Source organism: Rana temporaria, chromosome 10 (genome assembly GCF_905171775.1).
Source record: "Rana temporaria chromosome 10, aRanTem1.1, whole genome shotgun sequence".
Taxonomy (NCBI): domain Eukaryota; kingdom Metazoa; phylum Chordata; class Amphibia; order Anura; family Ranidae; genus Rana; species Rana temporaria.
Window position 1 is genome coordinate 64430916 of NC_053498.1, and position 17284 is coordinate 64448199.

At 41.8% G+C, this 17284-nt stretch overlaps 1 protein-coding gene across 7 annotated transcripts in view; it reads left to right on the forward strand.

The window, feature by feature from the left end:
* CADM1 (cell adhesion molecule 1) overlaps positions 1-17284 on the forward strand; it is a 427454-nt gene that overhangs the window by 325143 nt on the left and 85027 nt on the right. For 5 of the 7 annotated variants that reach the window (XM_040325375.1, XM_040325377.1, XM_040325376.1 and 2 more), the window contains one exon: positions 14874-14951. The exons of the other annotated variants lie outside the window; for them this stretch is intronic. In XM_040325375.1, the coding sequence (XP_040181309.1) occupies positions 14874-14951 (78 nt within the window). The remainder of the gene's footprint in view (positions 1-14873; positions 14952-17284) is intronic. 7 annotated transcript variants of the gene reach the window in all.

Genomic DNA, 17284 nt, shown 5'->3' on the forward strand with positions numbered 1-17284 from the left:
TATGTCGGGTGTTAAAATAATATATATATATATATATATATATATATATATATATATATATATATATATATATATATATATATATATATATATATATATATATATATATATAATGTTTGGGGGTTCTAATTGGAGGGAAGGAGATGGCAGTGAAAACAGACAGGGGAAGCTCTATTAGCATTGCTGGTTGTCTTGTCATACCAACGGCCACCACAAGATGGTGCCAGATTACAGAAGGAACCATAGGCCTGCAGAAGGCCGCGGCCTCAATTACCAGCCGGCGCGGCCAAATGCGATCATGCGGCAGGGGAGGTGGGGGCGCACGGAGATGCCTGAAATCTGACTTGTATTTTTGGCAGACTTCTGGGGAAATTGGTGAGTCAATCACACAAGCAGGAAATGATGCTTCTGGGGAGTGGTCAGTACACATTCTGTGTACAGAACAACTCCAGGTAGCCATATTGCATTGCATTTATAGAAAATTACAGCGGCTGCAGATTGAAAAGGAAAGGTAATTCTTGATATAAGGAAAGACAGGAGGGACAGCCGCACTCCAAGAAAAACTATAAGGTTGTCTTTATTGTAAAAATGGATAAAAAATGCACTACAAGACAAGCAGAACACAGGGAAAACAGCCTACGCGTTTCACACTCCAATTAGTGCTTAGTCAGTGCTGAGCCATGACTAAGCACTAATTGGAGTGTGGCTGTTTTCCCTGTGTTCTGCTTGTCTTGTAGTGCATGTTTTATCCATTTTTACAATAAAGACAACCTTATGGTTTTTCTTGGAGTGTGGCTGTCCATCCCGTCCTTCCTTATATCAATTGCTTTGTGCATTGCCAGCACCCTTGATTTCCTGAACTGCTGCTGATTTTCCCAACACACCCACCTAGAGCGGTTACTCTTTTTCCTCCGAAAGGTAATTCTTAATGACATTCAATTACAATATGACTTGTATCGCAATTGTATACACTATATAATTTGTTCTTTATTTGCCATTTTTGTCCCCACAAAAGTAGAATTACCCTTTTAATAAAAGCATTTATTCTTGCATAACAGAGATTTTCCAGCATGCTGAGAGAATATTTCTCTCTATGCTACAGATTTTCAGTATTGGAGCAACAGGAGACAAGATGATTGAATTTGTTATCTGAGATGGTTAGTGCATCACTAGCCTGAACTCCATTATTGAACATGACAGATAATTTGTTAGTGATAATTTTCCTTTAGATTTGTATACATTTATGTATCAGTGGCTTGTATGAATATAGTTATATCCATATCCATCCACGCACATTTCATAGTAAGACTCAGTACCACATTAAGCTGTCACTTTGTCTTCTATTTGTCTTTGTCATCTTGACAGTGACACCATTCTGCAGCCATATTCCCTGAGCACTCATAAAAGTGCTGTCTGTAATTAAGGGTTTGATGTATTAATTACAGACAGGCCGGCTTTGGGAGAGATAAAGAGACTTCCAGATGTGCCTCTGATTGGAGGCTGACATCCTGCTAACTCCTCATATCACACGCAGAGTATGGCGCTGCACTCCCTACTCACCCTACCATCGTCACAAGTTCAAAGCAAGATTACTTCTCCGCATCCCTTTCATCAGGACCTGGGGAACAGTGATTCATTAACAGGTGGCAGCAGGAACATGAAAGTGCTCCCCAATTTAACACCTTATTGTTTATTTTATCGCTTTGGAAAATGTCAAGAGAATGGCTGGATTATGCTGAACACGGTCGTGTCTAGTGCAGACATCTGAAGAAAATGCTACTGTCCTTTTAGAAATGTAAGCACACCAGAACAGTCATGTGAATGGGTGAAGGAGGAGATCCACTCATTACTTAGAAGCAAAATATATTTGTGTAAATACTGCCATTTCTGTAATTGGCTAATCTTTTCACTCTATGACATAGAGGTGTCTTGCTTATTGTAGCTATAGAAACACCACACTCTAATTGGAAACACTGGGCTTCCCATATGAAAGCGGGGAGGGGGGGGGGGGGGGAATCCTGTTGCACGCACACATTTCTGGGAGAATTATCTAGCTGCACTCTCGATTACTGGGGGATTTATCCTGTTGCACACTGATTACTGTGAGAATAATCCTGCTACATGCTTATTACCAGGGAATAATCTTGCTGCACACTGATTGCACAGGGAATAATCCTGCTGCACACATCGTGGTATGGGAATATTCATCTTGCACACTGCTTTGCTAAGAAAGTATAGTTTCTGCACAGTGGTCCCTGACAAATAATCCTACAAATATCTGGTTACTACAAAAATAAACTATTCAAACAATACTCACTAGAGGATTCTGCACAATCCTCTCTGTGAAAAAAATAATCTGATGCATCCTGACTACTGGAGGACAAATCTGTACTCACTTTACTGAGGGAGTTTTTTTTTTTAAGCCGTTGACATGGGTAGTAGTCGTCCTGCTCACTGGGCACTAGGGGAATACATCTGCTTTATATCTGGTTCATTATAATAACCTGGTGCACTCTGTGCCCTAATGAGAAAAGCTGCAGGGTCTGAATCTCCTTAGATGTATTTAACCCTTGGGGTTTATCTCACTAAAACTGTTATTCCTATTACAGTATATGCCTAAAATGTGACTTGTATCTTAGTGTAGACTTCTGGGAGAATCAGTGAGCCAATTGCACTTGAAAATTATATTTCTAAGGGCATTCTGTACACCGATGGTGTACTCAGGGCTCAAAATTTCAAGTCCTGAGCTACTAGCCAGGCCTCAAGAAGTACTCGCCATCAGTTCCTCCGCCCAACCCCTACCATGTCCCGCCCCCTAATCCCGCCCCTAGACTCGCCCTCATAAATGTCATGAAATTACACTTAAATGTTTTATGCAGAATTAAGTTATACAAATAAATATTAACAACAACTTTATCCGTACCCAAAAATGCAGCGTGCCCATGTCTACCAATGCAGCAAAATGTCCCCCCCGCATTGCAGCCAGAGTCCCCCCCGCTTTGCAGCCAGAGTCCCCCCCCCCCCGCTGCAGCCTACCTGTGCTGGGTAGGAGAGGAGCCAGAGCCGCCACCGTCTGTTTTTTCAGAGCGCGGGGAACATTACAGCTTTCAATTCAATAGCTGTGTTCCCCGCCGGGCGCGTCATATACAGTCCCTCCCCCCTTGTCCGGGCACTTTGATAGACAGATCACCCATCCCAGGATTGGATGGGTGATCTGTCTATCAAAGTTTCCTGGGTAAATTTTGAGGGCTGGTGTGCGAATTAGCTTTTCTAATCACGCTCTGTCTATGATATAACCAATACATTACCATCTCTTTACCCTCTCTAACTTGGAGCTCTTTTCTGGCTGGTCTGAATTCACCAGGGTGACCTACCCATGGAAGAGAGACATATAATAACTGTTAAACTTTAACCACTACACACTAGCCAGCAATCAGATTGGTAGTCAGATTATACAGTAGGCATTAAATTAGACATTTAAATTCAGCTTAAAGCTAGTTGTGAGTGTGACTGGAGTCACTTTGGGTGTGGGGAGGGGGGGGGGCATGGAACCCAGAATCCCTTGGAGAGGTTGGGAAGCCCATGTTTCAGCTCCCCAGGCCCCTCTTATGTATAAGTCACCCTGTGTCCATTGGACAGCTTCTACTGGATATTGAGAATGTGGATTAGATTACTTCAGATGGGATGGTAACATTTATCCACAATATCTCCCAGGAAAAACACAAAGACAATTCCTGGTTTATTTGATTCAGAACTATACATGTTAATTGAAAGAGCTGATCACATTGGCCTCTGTACAGTGTAGGAGATGGATAGTCTACTACTGGTGGTATCCTGCTGTTGTGTGAAGGTGTCCTGTGTTTATACTTATGATAATGTGTATTGTAGTTTGTGAGCTAGGAGACGACCTCTGAGTCACCTAGGCTGAAGCGCCGGCAACTGGACAGAGGGTCCAAGACCTCTGCCCCACACCTGCAGCAGTTCTGGAGGACCAGGGTGAGGAGGTGGCAGTCACCAGGGGGAGAAGGGAGAGGAAGTTGTCGTCTTCACCCCTCAACACTCAGCCAGAGTTGAGGAAACTCTTTTCCCTCCTCAACAGTTAGAATGGATGATGTGACCGCTGAAGTACTAACAGGGCAGAATACTACTGGCCTCTGTGCATAACAATCCACTCCGCAGGAGCTCCAGGAAGAGAATGCAATTGACACCTCACAGTGGCAGCTTGAGCTGGTTTCGGTGGATGGGCCTGCGGTCTCCACGAACAGAAACCCAGCAGAAGTGCTGGCAACAGGGCAGAGTTCTGCTAACCTCTGCCCAGCACCAACTGCGGAGTTACAGGGATCTGGGGCAGGCGGCCTCCCTCCCCAGCGACAAGCTGATGTAGTGAAGCTCCTATGCCCAGCTGAACCGCTGGCAACAGGACAGAGTGCTGCTGGCCTCTGCCCTCAACTAACAAAGGATGGATTTCCCATGGATGTGGATGGAACTGCAGTCTCCACCTGTATACCCCAGGGATGCTGGGCAGTCGGCCCAGATCCCCAACAGCATGATCAGTGTCTTCTCTTCAGCGGTTGAAAGGACTCCAGGGAGAAGAGCCAGTATGTACTTCCCCCAAGAAAGCGGGTATGTTATACAATAAAGGCAGAGGTTGGCTGGCTGGGTAATGATCTGTTTGAGACAATTTATTTGTGGTACTGTGTGAGTATGGGCATTGGGGGACTGAAACTACAGACTAACTTCGGAGTCAACCTGAATGGGGTCCCCTCCTGTGTTAGTCTGCTGCCAAAATGGGAGATGTGACGGGAGTTGCTTTGGGTGGGGGGCCCGTGGACCCCAGAATCCCTTGAAGAGGTTGGGAAACCCTTGTTTCACCTCCCTAGGCCCCTCTTATGTATAAGTGACCCTGTGCACAGGGTGACCAAGAAAATGATGGGCAGCTACTAATGGATATTGAGAATGTGGTTTAGATTACTTAAAATGGGACAGTAATATTTATTCACAATATCTCCCAGGAAATATACAAAGACTATTCCTGGTTTATTTGATTCTGAACTATACATGTTAATTGAAAGAGCTCATCACATTGGCCCCTGTACAATGTAGGAAACAGAATGTCTGCTACTGGTGGTCTCCTGCTATTTTGTGATGGTGCCCTGTGTTTATATTTATGATGATGTGTATTGTAGTTTGTGAGCTAGGAGACGACCTCAAAGTCACCTAGGCTGGTTAAATGAGTAGTTAATTAGCTCATGTTAATTTATGTTTCTGGTTACAGTTTGTATTGTTAGGGTAATATGATCAGGAGGGGGGAACCTACGTTTCAAGTGTATAAAAAGCTGTATCATTGTCTAATAAAACATTCCATGATGCAGTTTTGTAACTGAGCTAGTTTTGCCTGGTTCTTGGTTACAACATGTAACTGTAATATCTGAAGGTCCAGACTGGAGGAAGCAGTGTATTGATGGAAGCACTCAAATGAAGTGTTATGGGGTTCCGTGAAAGTGAGATTAAAGGTGCTGCTACACTGTAGTCAAAATGTATATTCTGGTAAAGATATGATCCTTAAATAAATTTACTTTATGCACTTACTGCTCAAATACCTTCCCCCCTGACATTCCAAAGCTACTCTGAATGTCCTAGTACATACCTTGTATCACAGCACTCCTGGGTACTAATGCTTTATATGGCCCTGTACACACGTTCGGACAAAACCGATGAAAATGGACTGAAGTTCAGTTTCATCGGTCCAAACCGACCGTGTGTGGGCCCCATCGGTCCGTTATCCTTCGGTCGAAAAATTTAGAACTTGCTTTAAAATTGAACCGATGGACGCCTAACCGATCAGTCAAAACCGACGTTTAGTACGCGAAAGCATTGGTTCAAAACCCGTGCATGCTCAAAATCAAGTTCACGCATGCTTGGAAGCATTGTACTTAATTTTTCTCAGCATGTCGTGTTTTACGTCACCGCGTTGGACTTGATCGGTTTTTTAACTGATGGTGTGTAGGCACATCAGACCATCAGTCAGCTTCATCGGTTAACCGATGAGAACGGTTCTTTGGACCGTTCTCATCGGATGGACCGACCGTGTGTACGCGGCCTTAGCCACATGCAATATTTTTGGTGTACTGACACATTACAGACCTTTTTTTTTTATTTCAATAATGATCCTATCTTCTAGGCTTGTGGAAGACTGGGCAAACAAGTGGCACTTGGCCTGGTGTAGGCAGCAGCATCAACACCCATTAACCAGTGATCTTAAGTCTGTTAGTGGGGTAATGGGGGGCACGAAGGGGTGCCTATTTTTAAAGAACAACTGCAGTCTGCTCATTTAATTTGTAATAAAAACATCTTTGCCATTCTAAAGCTTCCCTCCAACCACTTTGCATATTATTTTTTATATACTGTGATTCTGTACTTAATATAACTATACTGTGCCAAATATACTGCAGACATCGCCCTCCACAAGCTCTGGCTGCAGCCATTTTAACTGTGGGCAGCTGAAGCTGCTGCCTATTCACTTCCTGGATTGACACAGACACACAAAAGCACAACTGCAGCCCTGCAGCTCTCATTGGCCCTCTTATGACACATAAGAAGTGGGCTGTATAAGTTATTTACTGGCTGGGATAAAATATTTTACTATCCAAAGTTAAAACAATAAGAGCAGAATATTTAATACATGGAAATTTGAAAAAATTACTGAACGTCCACTTTGAGAGACTCATTTGACACTATTTAAGTCCCCTAATCATGGGACCTATTTGTAGCTATAGAAAACTTTGCTCAACAGGTTAAAGCTTCAACTAATGTTTTATTTTTATACTTTTTTGAAGTCTTCTTGACTTCTGGGTTTTGGGTGACATTCTTGGTGTAGATTGTGCAAGATTTTAAACAGCATGTGATTATATGGACTGTTTGAAATATAATTCAGTTACTCATTTATTCCCTTTGAAGCAAAAATTCTAGCAGTGCTTAGGACATCTATGCAGCTTTATTTTTTTTCCCTTTTAAACCTCTGAGCTGTGAAAAGTGAATCAGAATGTGCCCAACATCAAAATCTTTCTGCAAAAACCGAGATATTTCTCTGCACTCAGTTGACCTTTGTGCATCATGGCACATTAAAGCAAGATGTTCCATAGTGACAGATAGAGGTCACACATAATACCTGAAGGAAAAGGAGCAGCTCTCTGTTACTCAAGGTAATTAATCGGATTTCAGCTATTGTTTTTAGTGCACTGTAAACAAAATAGCTAGTATCTCATTGCTGTAGGCAACACCATCTGTGTTTCTCTGCTCCAGCTTTCATACTTATAAGGCACTTACTAAGGGAACACTCAAGTGCATTTTTGCTGAATATACTGTACATTTAAGTTACAACGCAACACTTTACACTTTAGAAAGTATGATGAGGAAAAATGTTCCGTATTTTTAAAATTGAATTTTACAGTTGAGGTCTTTCTCTAGTGGGATGTCTGGGAATGAGGTCAACATCCCTGCTGAAGGTCTTCTCAGTTAGCAATATAAATGCCGTCTATTATTTTCCACACTGAAAGATGTCAAGCTCATTCCCTAGCAGTAAACATTGGCAGCATCTGTGGCTTATGTTCACTGATATATCTAAAAGTGTTAAAAAGACCTTAAATTGCCTTTAACCTCCGGCGTCCAGGGGCCATCAAAGCCCAGGTGACCAGGCCAAATTATTTGTATAGAATTACATTTTTGATAAGTGTGCTATTTTTTTTTAAACTAAAATTGTATCAAACAATTATAGTATTAAATAGAGGTTCACTGCCTACTATAGGCTGCATCACTGCCATCTACAGGCTGCATTGGCTTCCGCAAGCTCAAATCATTTTCTGCTGTCGATGAAGCCTTCAGTTTGAAAAATTGCTGTCTATAGCTCTTCTAAGCAACGACAGTTTTACGTAAAGAACATGTGTGGATTGCCATACAGGCATTTTATACCGGTTAATACAGTCTACAGTTTTACCTGTTCCAGTTGCTAATATTACTACCACCACTAAGAAATATTAGAGCAGAGTGCAGTGCTAATATTGCCAAATCAACTGATTTAATTTAAAACACACAATTAAAACTTGGCTAAAATGGAAAATTCTCCATACTTTAACGTCAGATAATTATACACTGAAAACATTATAAAATAAATTAATTCACTAAAAAGCTATCATTTTTTGCTAGGATAAGAAAAAAGCCAAGAGCACTTTGAAAGTAAATTTGTGCACACAAAATTATGAAACGACTTTAAGGAGAATTTTAGTTGAACAGCAAAGCTTGAAATTACATTAAAACAAAAGAGCTGTTGAAATTACTAAATACTACGAGCTAACAATTAGGACCTACTCTTTTCTGCCGCTAATGCGCATTCCAGCACTTGATGCCCCAAAAACATTTATGTTAAGGCAATCTAATATGAGGGCTTGGCTTACATAAAATAGAAATGCATATGGCTCCTATTGCATTAAAGGATCTGAGTTTTATTTCCCTATTCACCTACGACTAAATTCATGTGACTGCATGTGTAATTGTCAGAGGAATGATAATACAGTAAAACCTTGGTTTGAGAGTAACTTGGTTTGAGAGCATTTTGCAAGACAAGCAACATTTTTTAATACATTTTGACTTTATATACAAGCGATGTCTTGATCTACAAGTAGCGTCATGTCACAACTTTGTATAAAATATAAGAAAGGCGCCTCTAAGTGTAGCAATATGGTTACATTTAATGAAGGTTCAACATTTAGCAACTCACATGGTTGATGTTTAAAACAGGCATATCTAAATAGGCAGGCATCTGGGATAAAGCTTACCACATAGACCATCCTCTGCACTGCCATCCACCTTATCCCTTCCACACTGCGCTCCATGAGTGCTTAAAGCCTCGCTTTACTTGGATGTCCCTATTTTACTCATCAGCCATGTGAGTTGCTAAATGTTGTACCTTCATTAAATGTAACTATATTGCTACACTTGGAGGAACCTCTCTTCTCTTTTATACTCTGTATCTCCTAATGGATTTTGCTTCTAATCCCTTTGTAGGGGCTTCCATCACATTGCTATAATGATGTTTTTATATGGACTATAAACGGAAGGACTTATGAATAAATGGTTGTGGAACAAATCATCTGAGTTTCATTTATTTCTTATGGGGAAATTTGCTTTGATATACAAGTGCTTTGGATTGCATGCATGTTACAAATTATTATGCTCGCAATCCAAGGTTTTACTGTACTAATACAAAAAAAAAAAATCTGGATGAATTGTAACACAACAATAAAGCAGTTGCTGGCAACATTTACTAACCACTGCAAATCTTGAAATGTTTGCATCACATAGGGGCGTATATTCAATGTGTGTGGTTTTGTAAATATGCTGCACAATATTGTATTCTCAAATATTTATCAGGCTCTTATATTTTGCCGTAAGACAGCGGTATTCAATATAAAATATTGATAATATACTGTATGTGGAAATGTTGATGTAATTTGGGAAACGGTGTTCTGTGAAAATACAAAATGCTTACAAAGTGCTGCTTCTGACTTTTTTCAGTCCTTCAATTCGCAGACCCAAAATAAGCGTGCACATAAGTAATTCTAACTTTCCACTGACTTTTCTGATTTAGTGTACTTGTTTCAGACAAGTGACTAAGGATGTGCCATACATTGATTCGTTTTTTGATTATTATTTTTTTTGACCAGCTAGCAGGCTGATCAAAACAATAAAATAAAGAGGATTTTGCCAGCCGCACAAGTGAGGTGGATGAAGGAATCCTCACCGCTGTACCTCTGTCAGAATACACAGAACACCGATCAGCACTGCAGCTGAATGAAGGGAAATTTGCCATCAAGCTGGTTTGATATAATTCAATCAATAAATCAACTTCTCTGGAAAAGGAACAGTAGATGGATCGAAAGTCGTCCGGTCCCTGCTGAATCGGCCAAATTTGATCTATGGCAAGCTTTAGAAAGAAGTAATAAAACATGACAGACAGCTAACAAAAGGTCAACAAATAAATGCTCATGTGTTCCTTACAATACAGGTTAAAGAAAAAATGCCTAGTAGACCAAAGGCAGTTAACGCAACCAATACACTGTAATGAGCACTGCAGTAAGCTTAATGGACAACGAGGAGTGGTATTGATATGAGGGTTTTGCATACTCTTTGGTCCTCCTTTCATTATCTATATTTTTTTCTCCATCCATAATCCCTCATGCTGGCTGGTGTCTGGTACAGTGTTTATAGGATGGAAGGGAGCCTTCCATCTGCCTACATTTTAAATGAAGCAGATTTAGTCAGCCATCTTTAAACTACAGGTCCCCCTTCTTCAGCAAGTCCTGTAACGTCTCAATTTATCTTACCATAAAGCCTAACTAAAAGCTCCCAGTAGGGAGTGGATTTTCTGTTATTTCCTCAAAAAACATTGAGGCTAACATTGAATAGAATCCGTAGGAAATATGTTGTGCATAAGCAGGCCAGCCGTGCATTAGCAGATCAGCCATGCTTTTTGTCAAGAACCTGTATGTCACACATCGTGAAAATCTCAATCTATCATGGACATGCAAGTATAAAACTTGTAAGACTTGCTGGGGAGGAGGGCTGCATTTTAAAGATAACTGTTCCAATCTCCTGTTATAGAGTTTAGAGGGTAAATGCTCTCTGATGCTCCTAAGTTAAGGGAGTAGGCCTATGCTTTATGGATCAATATTAGTTGAGAAGTGACAAATAAGTCAAATGAGCAGGACTATACACTCCATTACGGTCCTGAAAGTACTTTGTTAGAAGCCAACATGTTTCAGGAGTATTGTACTCTATTCATTAGGGTATGAAAGATGATAAGTTTGAAAAGGCTGAGTGCCAGAATAGATGCAGATAGTGTAATAGCCTTAAAGATCACAGCAGAAAAAGGTACTTGGCTTACTAGTGTGACACCCACTATCCACCAAATGTAGTACTTTTTTTAGGTATACTTTAAAATACTTTTCTGAGTCTGAGTACTGAGTTTGGATAGAATGTAGACAGTGAGGAATGTGTGTTGCATTGATACATAAATGTGTCTCTTACATTGCAAGATTTTGCGGGCTCCATGTTCTAAAAATGCTAGTGTCCTGTCATTGTCTGGCTTGGTACTCTCAGATCACATAACTGGAGTACACGTACCTTAAAGCTGAACTCCAGTTCAAACAAATCAATACATTGGAGGAATCGTTATATGAACAGATAGTTGAACTATTCTACCTGATTTGATTTTGTTCAGCATATCTTGTGATTCAGGCATACCTGACAGGCATTTTTAACCTCTGCTACAGAAGCAGTCCACATTGGTCAAAAGTGCTGAATCAGGACACATCTCTAGTTAACAGGTGAGCCATTAAAGCAGCAGAACACAGATGGGGTCTTCCCTCTGTCATCTGTTCATGTCCACATATTCACTGTCTGTACATACTGCAGAGTCCGATTGGCTCCCTGAGTTGTGCCACTCCTCCCGGTCCGAGCACTGTTGGGGGTTTACAAGAGTTTGTTTTATTAAGGCAATGTACACTCACCAGCTACTTTAAGTACACCAGTTCAATTGCCTGATAAGACAAATTTCTAATCGGCCAATCACATGGCATGAACTGAATGCATTTAGACATCTAGACGTGGTGAAGACCACTTTCTGAAGTTCAAACCAAGCATCAGAATTGGAAAGAAAGGGGATTTAAGTGACTTTGAACATGGCATGGTTGTTGGTGGCAAACAGCCTGGTCTGAGTATTGAAAAAAAATCGACTGAGATTTTTACGCACAACCATCACTAGAGTTTACAGAGAATGATCCCAAAAAAAGAAAATGTCCAGCGAGCAGCAATTGTGTGGACGAAAATGCCTGGATGTCAGAGGAGAATGGGCAGACTGGTTTGAGATGATAGAAAGGCAACAGTAACTCCAAATAAACACTCGTTACAACCAAGGTATGCAGAACACCATCTCTGAATGCACAGCACATCAAACCTTGAAGCAGATGGACTACAGAAGCAGAAGATCACATTGGCTGCCACTCCTGTCAGCTAAGAACAAGAAACGGAGGTTACAATTCGCACAGGCTCACCAAAACTGGACAATAGAAGATTGGAAAAATGTTGCCTGGTCTGAAAAGTCTCAATTTCAGCAGCAACATTCAGATGGTAGGGTCAGAATTTGGTGTGGGGGATATTTTATTGGCACACCTTGGGCCCCTTAGTACCAATTGAGCATAGTTTAAATGCCACAGCCTACCTGAGTATTGTTGCTGACCATGTCCATCCCTTTATGACTACAGTGTACACATCTTCTGGTGGCTACTTCCACCAGGATAATGCCCCATGTCACACAGCTCAAATCACCTCAAACTGGTTTCTTGAACATAACAATGAGGTTACTGTATTTCAATGGCCTCCACAGTCACCAGATCTCGTGCCAACAATGCTATCATGTCAATATGGACCAAAATCTCTGAGGAATGTCTCCAGCACCTTGTTGAAACTATGCCATGAAGAATTAATGCAGTTCATGGTATTTCCACCTGACCAGCCATAGACGAAAGTGGGCTGTGCTTATGCAGCGCAGACATGGACCTGTCATCCACCTGCTCAGCGGGGATCAACGGACAGATCTCCTGCTGGTCAAGCTGATCCGCTGGTGCAGTCCGCTCGTGTGAAAGGGTCCTGAAGTGTACCGGACAGTGTAGAGAGGGATTGGAACACCTGTCAGTTTTGATTGCCATCTGTGTCCCCGTTACAGAGAGTCATCCTCTCTATTTTTCATGTTTACCATAATTATTGAAAGTAAAAGAAAATCCCAAATTTGGGGTTGACACCTGGATAGTAATAGAGGGGAAATCTTTCAATGGGCACACTAGTTCTGACACTTCAGGATCCCCATTGGTGGGATTTCTTCTCGTTTCCTGTTTTGGCTATGAGACAATGTGAAGGGAAATCAACCCAATAGGAAAATAAAAAATATAAATAAAATAGAGTTTTAACTTACACTTTAAATCCAGGCAGATACAGATGAAACTGTTTTAAAGATTGTTCTAGCGTCTCTTAAGGCAGGTGTGGAAGCACTTTTCATGGTGCCCCATTTTAGCATTCCTCAGGTTATGGAGGCTTATTCACTTAGAACATGCAGAGAATGGAGATGGTTTGCAGTGGGGAGCAACTTGCAGAAACCAATCAGATTTCAGTTTAGAACAAATTGAATTCTTGTGGGTTTGCTTATACTCTAAACTTGTTTTCTGTAGTAAACTGCTAACACATTTTACACACAGATTGTTGGTTATTACCTTGATGTTCTTACTTTGTTTTCCTTCTCTATCTCCCGACCCCAGAAGTTCATAAACTCAGCAGAATATCTCACAATCAGGAGACGAGGCGCTGGGATTAATTTGTGTGTTTTCTGACACACTGTCACAGCGCACTATTTATCTCTCTTCCTGGCAGAGCGGGGTCACTGTGTGAGCACGGCAGACCCTCTGACTTGTCTGTGGACTGATGTGCAATCCAAAACTATTTTTTGCTTTTCAGTTTGATTGCTCAGTGCCAGTCCAACATCAATTTCTCATGTTTCGCTTGTGGGTGGAAGGGAGCCAGAAATGTTAAATGAAAGAAAACGTCATCGTTGACTTTCTGGTCACTGGAAACGGTCAGTTAGCCAGTGCCAGCTGAGAAACCGTGGCTAGAAAAGGCCAGACCTCAGCAGGTTACATATCAGCATAGGTTTAGTTCTTCTACTGAGGGAGAAAAAATCGGTATGACATTGTAAAGACAGAATAATTAATCTGTTTCTTTCTGTGTAAGCTCAATCTTGGCAATCTCCAATGCCATACTCTAGAAGGAAGGTTGATACGGGCAGACAGTAAGCACCACTCTTGTGGGTAGGGTGCCTTTTGTGTACAGACTTTCCTTGCCCTTTAAAGTAGTAGCCCGATACTAAACTCCTGAATTAAAAACAAAATTAACATGTGGGCCCCTGGGTGGTTTAAGGCATGATGTGCTAATATGCACCATACAGTATACTAGCACGTTATGATGGACTTACCTTACGAAGCACTCCAGCCGGGCACTGTCGGCCCTTCCATCTTAACCCGATCTTCCTTCTGGGTTTGCACTCTCCAGCCCTTTGAATGGCTAGCCCGCAGTGACGTCAGTCGCAGCACAGCGATCTGAATGGATGGCACATTCAATGTGCTGTCAGTTGAGCGTGCAGTGCACATGTGGCAGTAATGTCCCCAGCTGCTTCAAGTGTGAATATCTCCTGAGCACCGCAAGTTTAGGAGATATTCACTGTACCTACAGGTAAGCCTTATTATAAGCTTAACTGTAGTTACAAGTCAAAAAGCAGAGTTTACTACCACTTTAAGTTAAAACAAACTATACATGGCTTACAATGCTGCAGTTTTGTGACTGGCATCCTAAACCTTGGTATGTCCATGTGTTCTCAAGTGTACTATTATCATCATTCTTTTATTACCTATCAAACCCCTTATTTCATATTTGCTGTTGCCCATTTGTTGATTTCAGCCTGGTGCACTGTAAGTATGTATTGCCCTTTGTAGCTCAACATTGTTAATATCCTGCTGATCTCTTGTTTGAGTTCCGTTTTGCCTTGTATTTTACTGTTGTGTTAATTATCCTATTAATTACCCAACAATTTCATATTCATTGCTGGATACTTTCCTGATTATATCCTGCTAAATGGTTGTTGTTTTCACATTATTAACATTGTGCTGATTTCCATCGAAACATTGATGTCCCACTGATTTCCCATTGAGATTGTGCTTTTTGTGATGTGTTTTTTTTTTTAATTTGGTTTTTGTTTTCCTTGTTTTTCCATCCAGATCCCCCCACTACCCCCCCACTTCCCACAACAACCACCACCACTACCACCACAACTACCACACCCTCCACCATCCCAGGTATGGTACCTTCATTACATGTGTGTCTGTCGCATCCCTGCATGAACTGTGGGTTAGGGTCAATGTCAAGATTTATTCCAGGTGTCTTCATAACTACTCCGGGACTGCTGATCTTACCTTTCTCGTTAAACAGCAGTGTGGTTGATCATTCTAGGATTACATCTGCAGAAAACAATCCTGTTTCTCCTTTGAATTTGACTGCAGTCTTTGCATATGAGCAGGCTACTTTTCTCTGACCAAGCATGATGCTTACCTAGATGTTTTTTGTTACATCAAACAACTATCGCTTTAGTGACCGATTATGCTAATGGACACGATTGTCTAAAACCTTGATATCTTAGAGCAATTGTGTTGCTAAAACTGAAACCTAAAACAAAGGACAAAGCTCATCACCTCCCTCTGCCTGCGCCACTGATTGCTGCTGTTCTACTGAGAAATCATTGGCTGAAGAATTGTCAGAGAATGACACTTCCATGAGTGTCGAGTTCCTGGTCATGTGCTGTACGGTATGGTTCCTCCCACTAGTCCTACATCACTACCACTACAGGATACAGCAGTGATTTAGGGGCCGGCATATCATAGGGATAGCTGGTTGTTGGTTTCTGAAGGTTCTTCAGTTGGCATGTTATCCCTACTATGGCAGAAATTGGCAGCATTGTGGGTAGCTCTAAGGCTGAATTCACACTGTGTGGTGACAGATATTTTATTGCAAGGACACACAGGGACCAATTGTTTGTGTCCTCTTCAAACTGCAATGCAGCCTAGGCCTGCACTAAAATGTAGACATGCTGCATTTTATCGCAGCACACCACACAGAATCACGTGGCACTTTATGGCAGCGCAGTGCACCATGCTTCTGTACAGCGCATGAATGGAGTGTATGTTTTGTATATAAAAAAAAAAGTTTGTTCAAAACTCAAGAGAAAAAATAGTGGTGTGATGCGCCGGATCGCGCACCATGCTGCCCCCTACCACAGCCAGAAATAGACAGCTGCAATAGTGGTAAAGCACTCCAGCAGCTGTCCGGATAATGTGAATTCAGCCTCGCTCATCTCACACCACACCTAAGGCACAGTGATAAACGTGAAAGTGCATAAGATAAATTAATGCAAGAACAAGGTGCTATAAACTTAAAATACGATTCATCCCATAAATCAAGACCTCCTAATTTAGAAAAGCACAAGCTCAACGACACAAATGTATAATCTGCAAATAGTGTATTGGGTAGTAAAGGGGTAGTGCTTAGATATGAATTCAACACAGTAGCATGGCCATGTAGGTAAAGTACAGTAGAGGTAAATGATACATAGATAGGCAGCACAGTGGCTCAGTGGTTAGAACAACTGCCTTGCATCACTGGGGTTCTCAACTCAAATCTCAACTTGGACACTATCTGCATGGAGTTTGCATGTTCTCCCTGTGCTTGTGTGGGTTTGCTCCAGGCACTCCTGTTTCCTCTCACAACCAAAAGACATGCTGGTACAGTAGGTACATTTTCCCTAGTATGCATACATTTGCAATAACGACCTTCGATTGTAAGCTCCTTGAGAGCAGGGACTGATGAGAATGCACAGTATGTAAAAAAATCAAATACATTGTGCTGCACCACTAGATAAACCTGAACTCCTGGCACAAAAATGTTCACTTAAATATAATTTATTCCTTGACAACATTGTTGTGCAATACATGTGCAGAGAGCGGAGCTGTGGAAGGAACCCAGCAGACTCTACCCACTACAGGCTGCCTGCAGAAAACTGGAGGGGGGCAGATACAAGACCCGTCACCCTGCACAAAGAGAGAGCAGCAGTGACCGGTCTTTATTATAGGAAAAGGTAAAGTTGTGCACTGGATTACGGCACAAATCTGGAATAAATACCCAAAGTATTCCAAAATTAAAGGGGTTGTAAAGGTTCCTTTTATTTTATTTTTAAATAACAAACATATCATTCTTACCTCCATTGTGCAGCTCGTTTTGCACAGATTGGGCCCCGATCCTCGTCTTCTGGGGTCACTCGGCGGCTGTCTCGGGTCCTCCCCGCAAGAGCTAACCCCCTTCTGGAAAGCACCCTCCCTTGATACAGTCGGTGGCCATAGCCGCCAAGTGTATCACTCGTCCCCGCACCCAGGCGCGCTACGTCATTGATTTGATTGACAGCAGCGGGAGCCAATGGCTGCGCTGCTATGAATCATCCAATGAATGAGCCGAGAAGATTCGAGAAGTCCGGCCGATAAGCCAGCACGATCACAATGCAGGACTTTCGAGATCTCAGGTAAGTAAACAGGGGTCCAAAACATTGAGGGTGTGGACCTCTATTGGCACCTGACTGCATTGC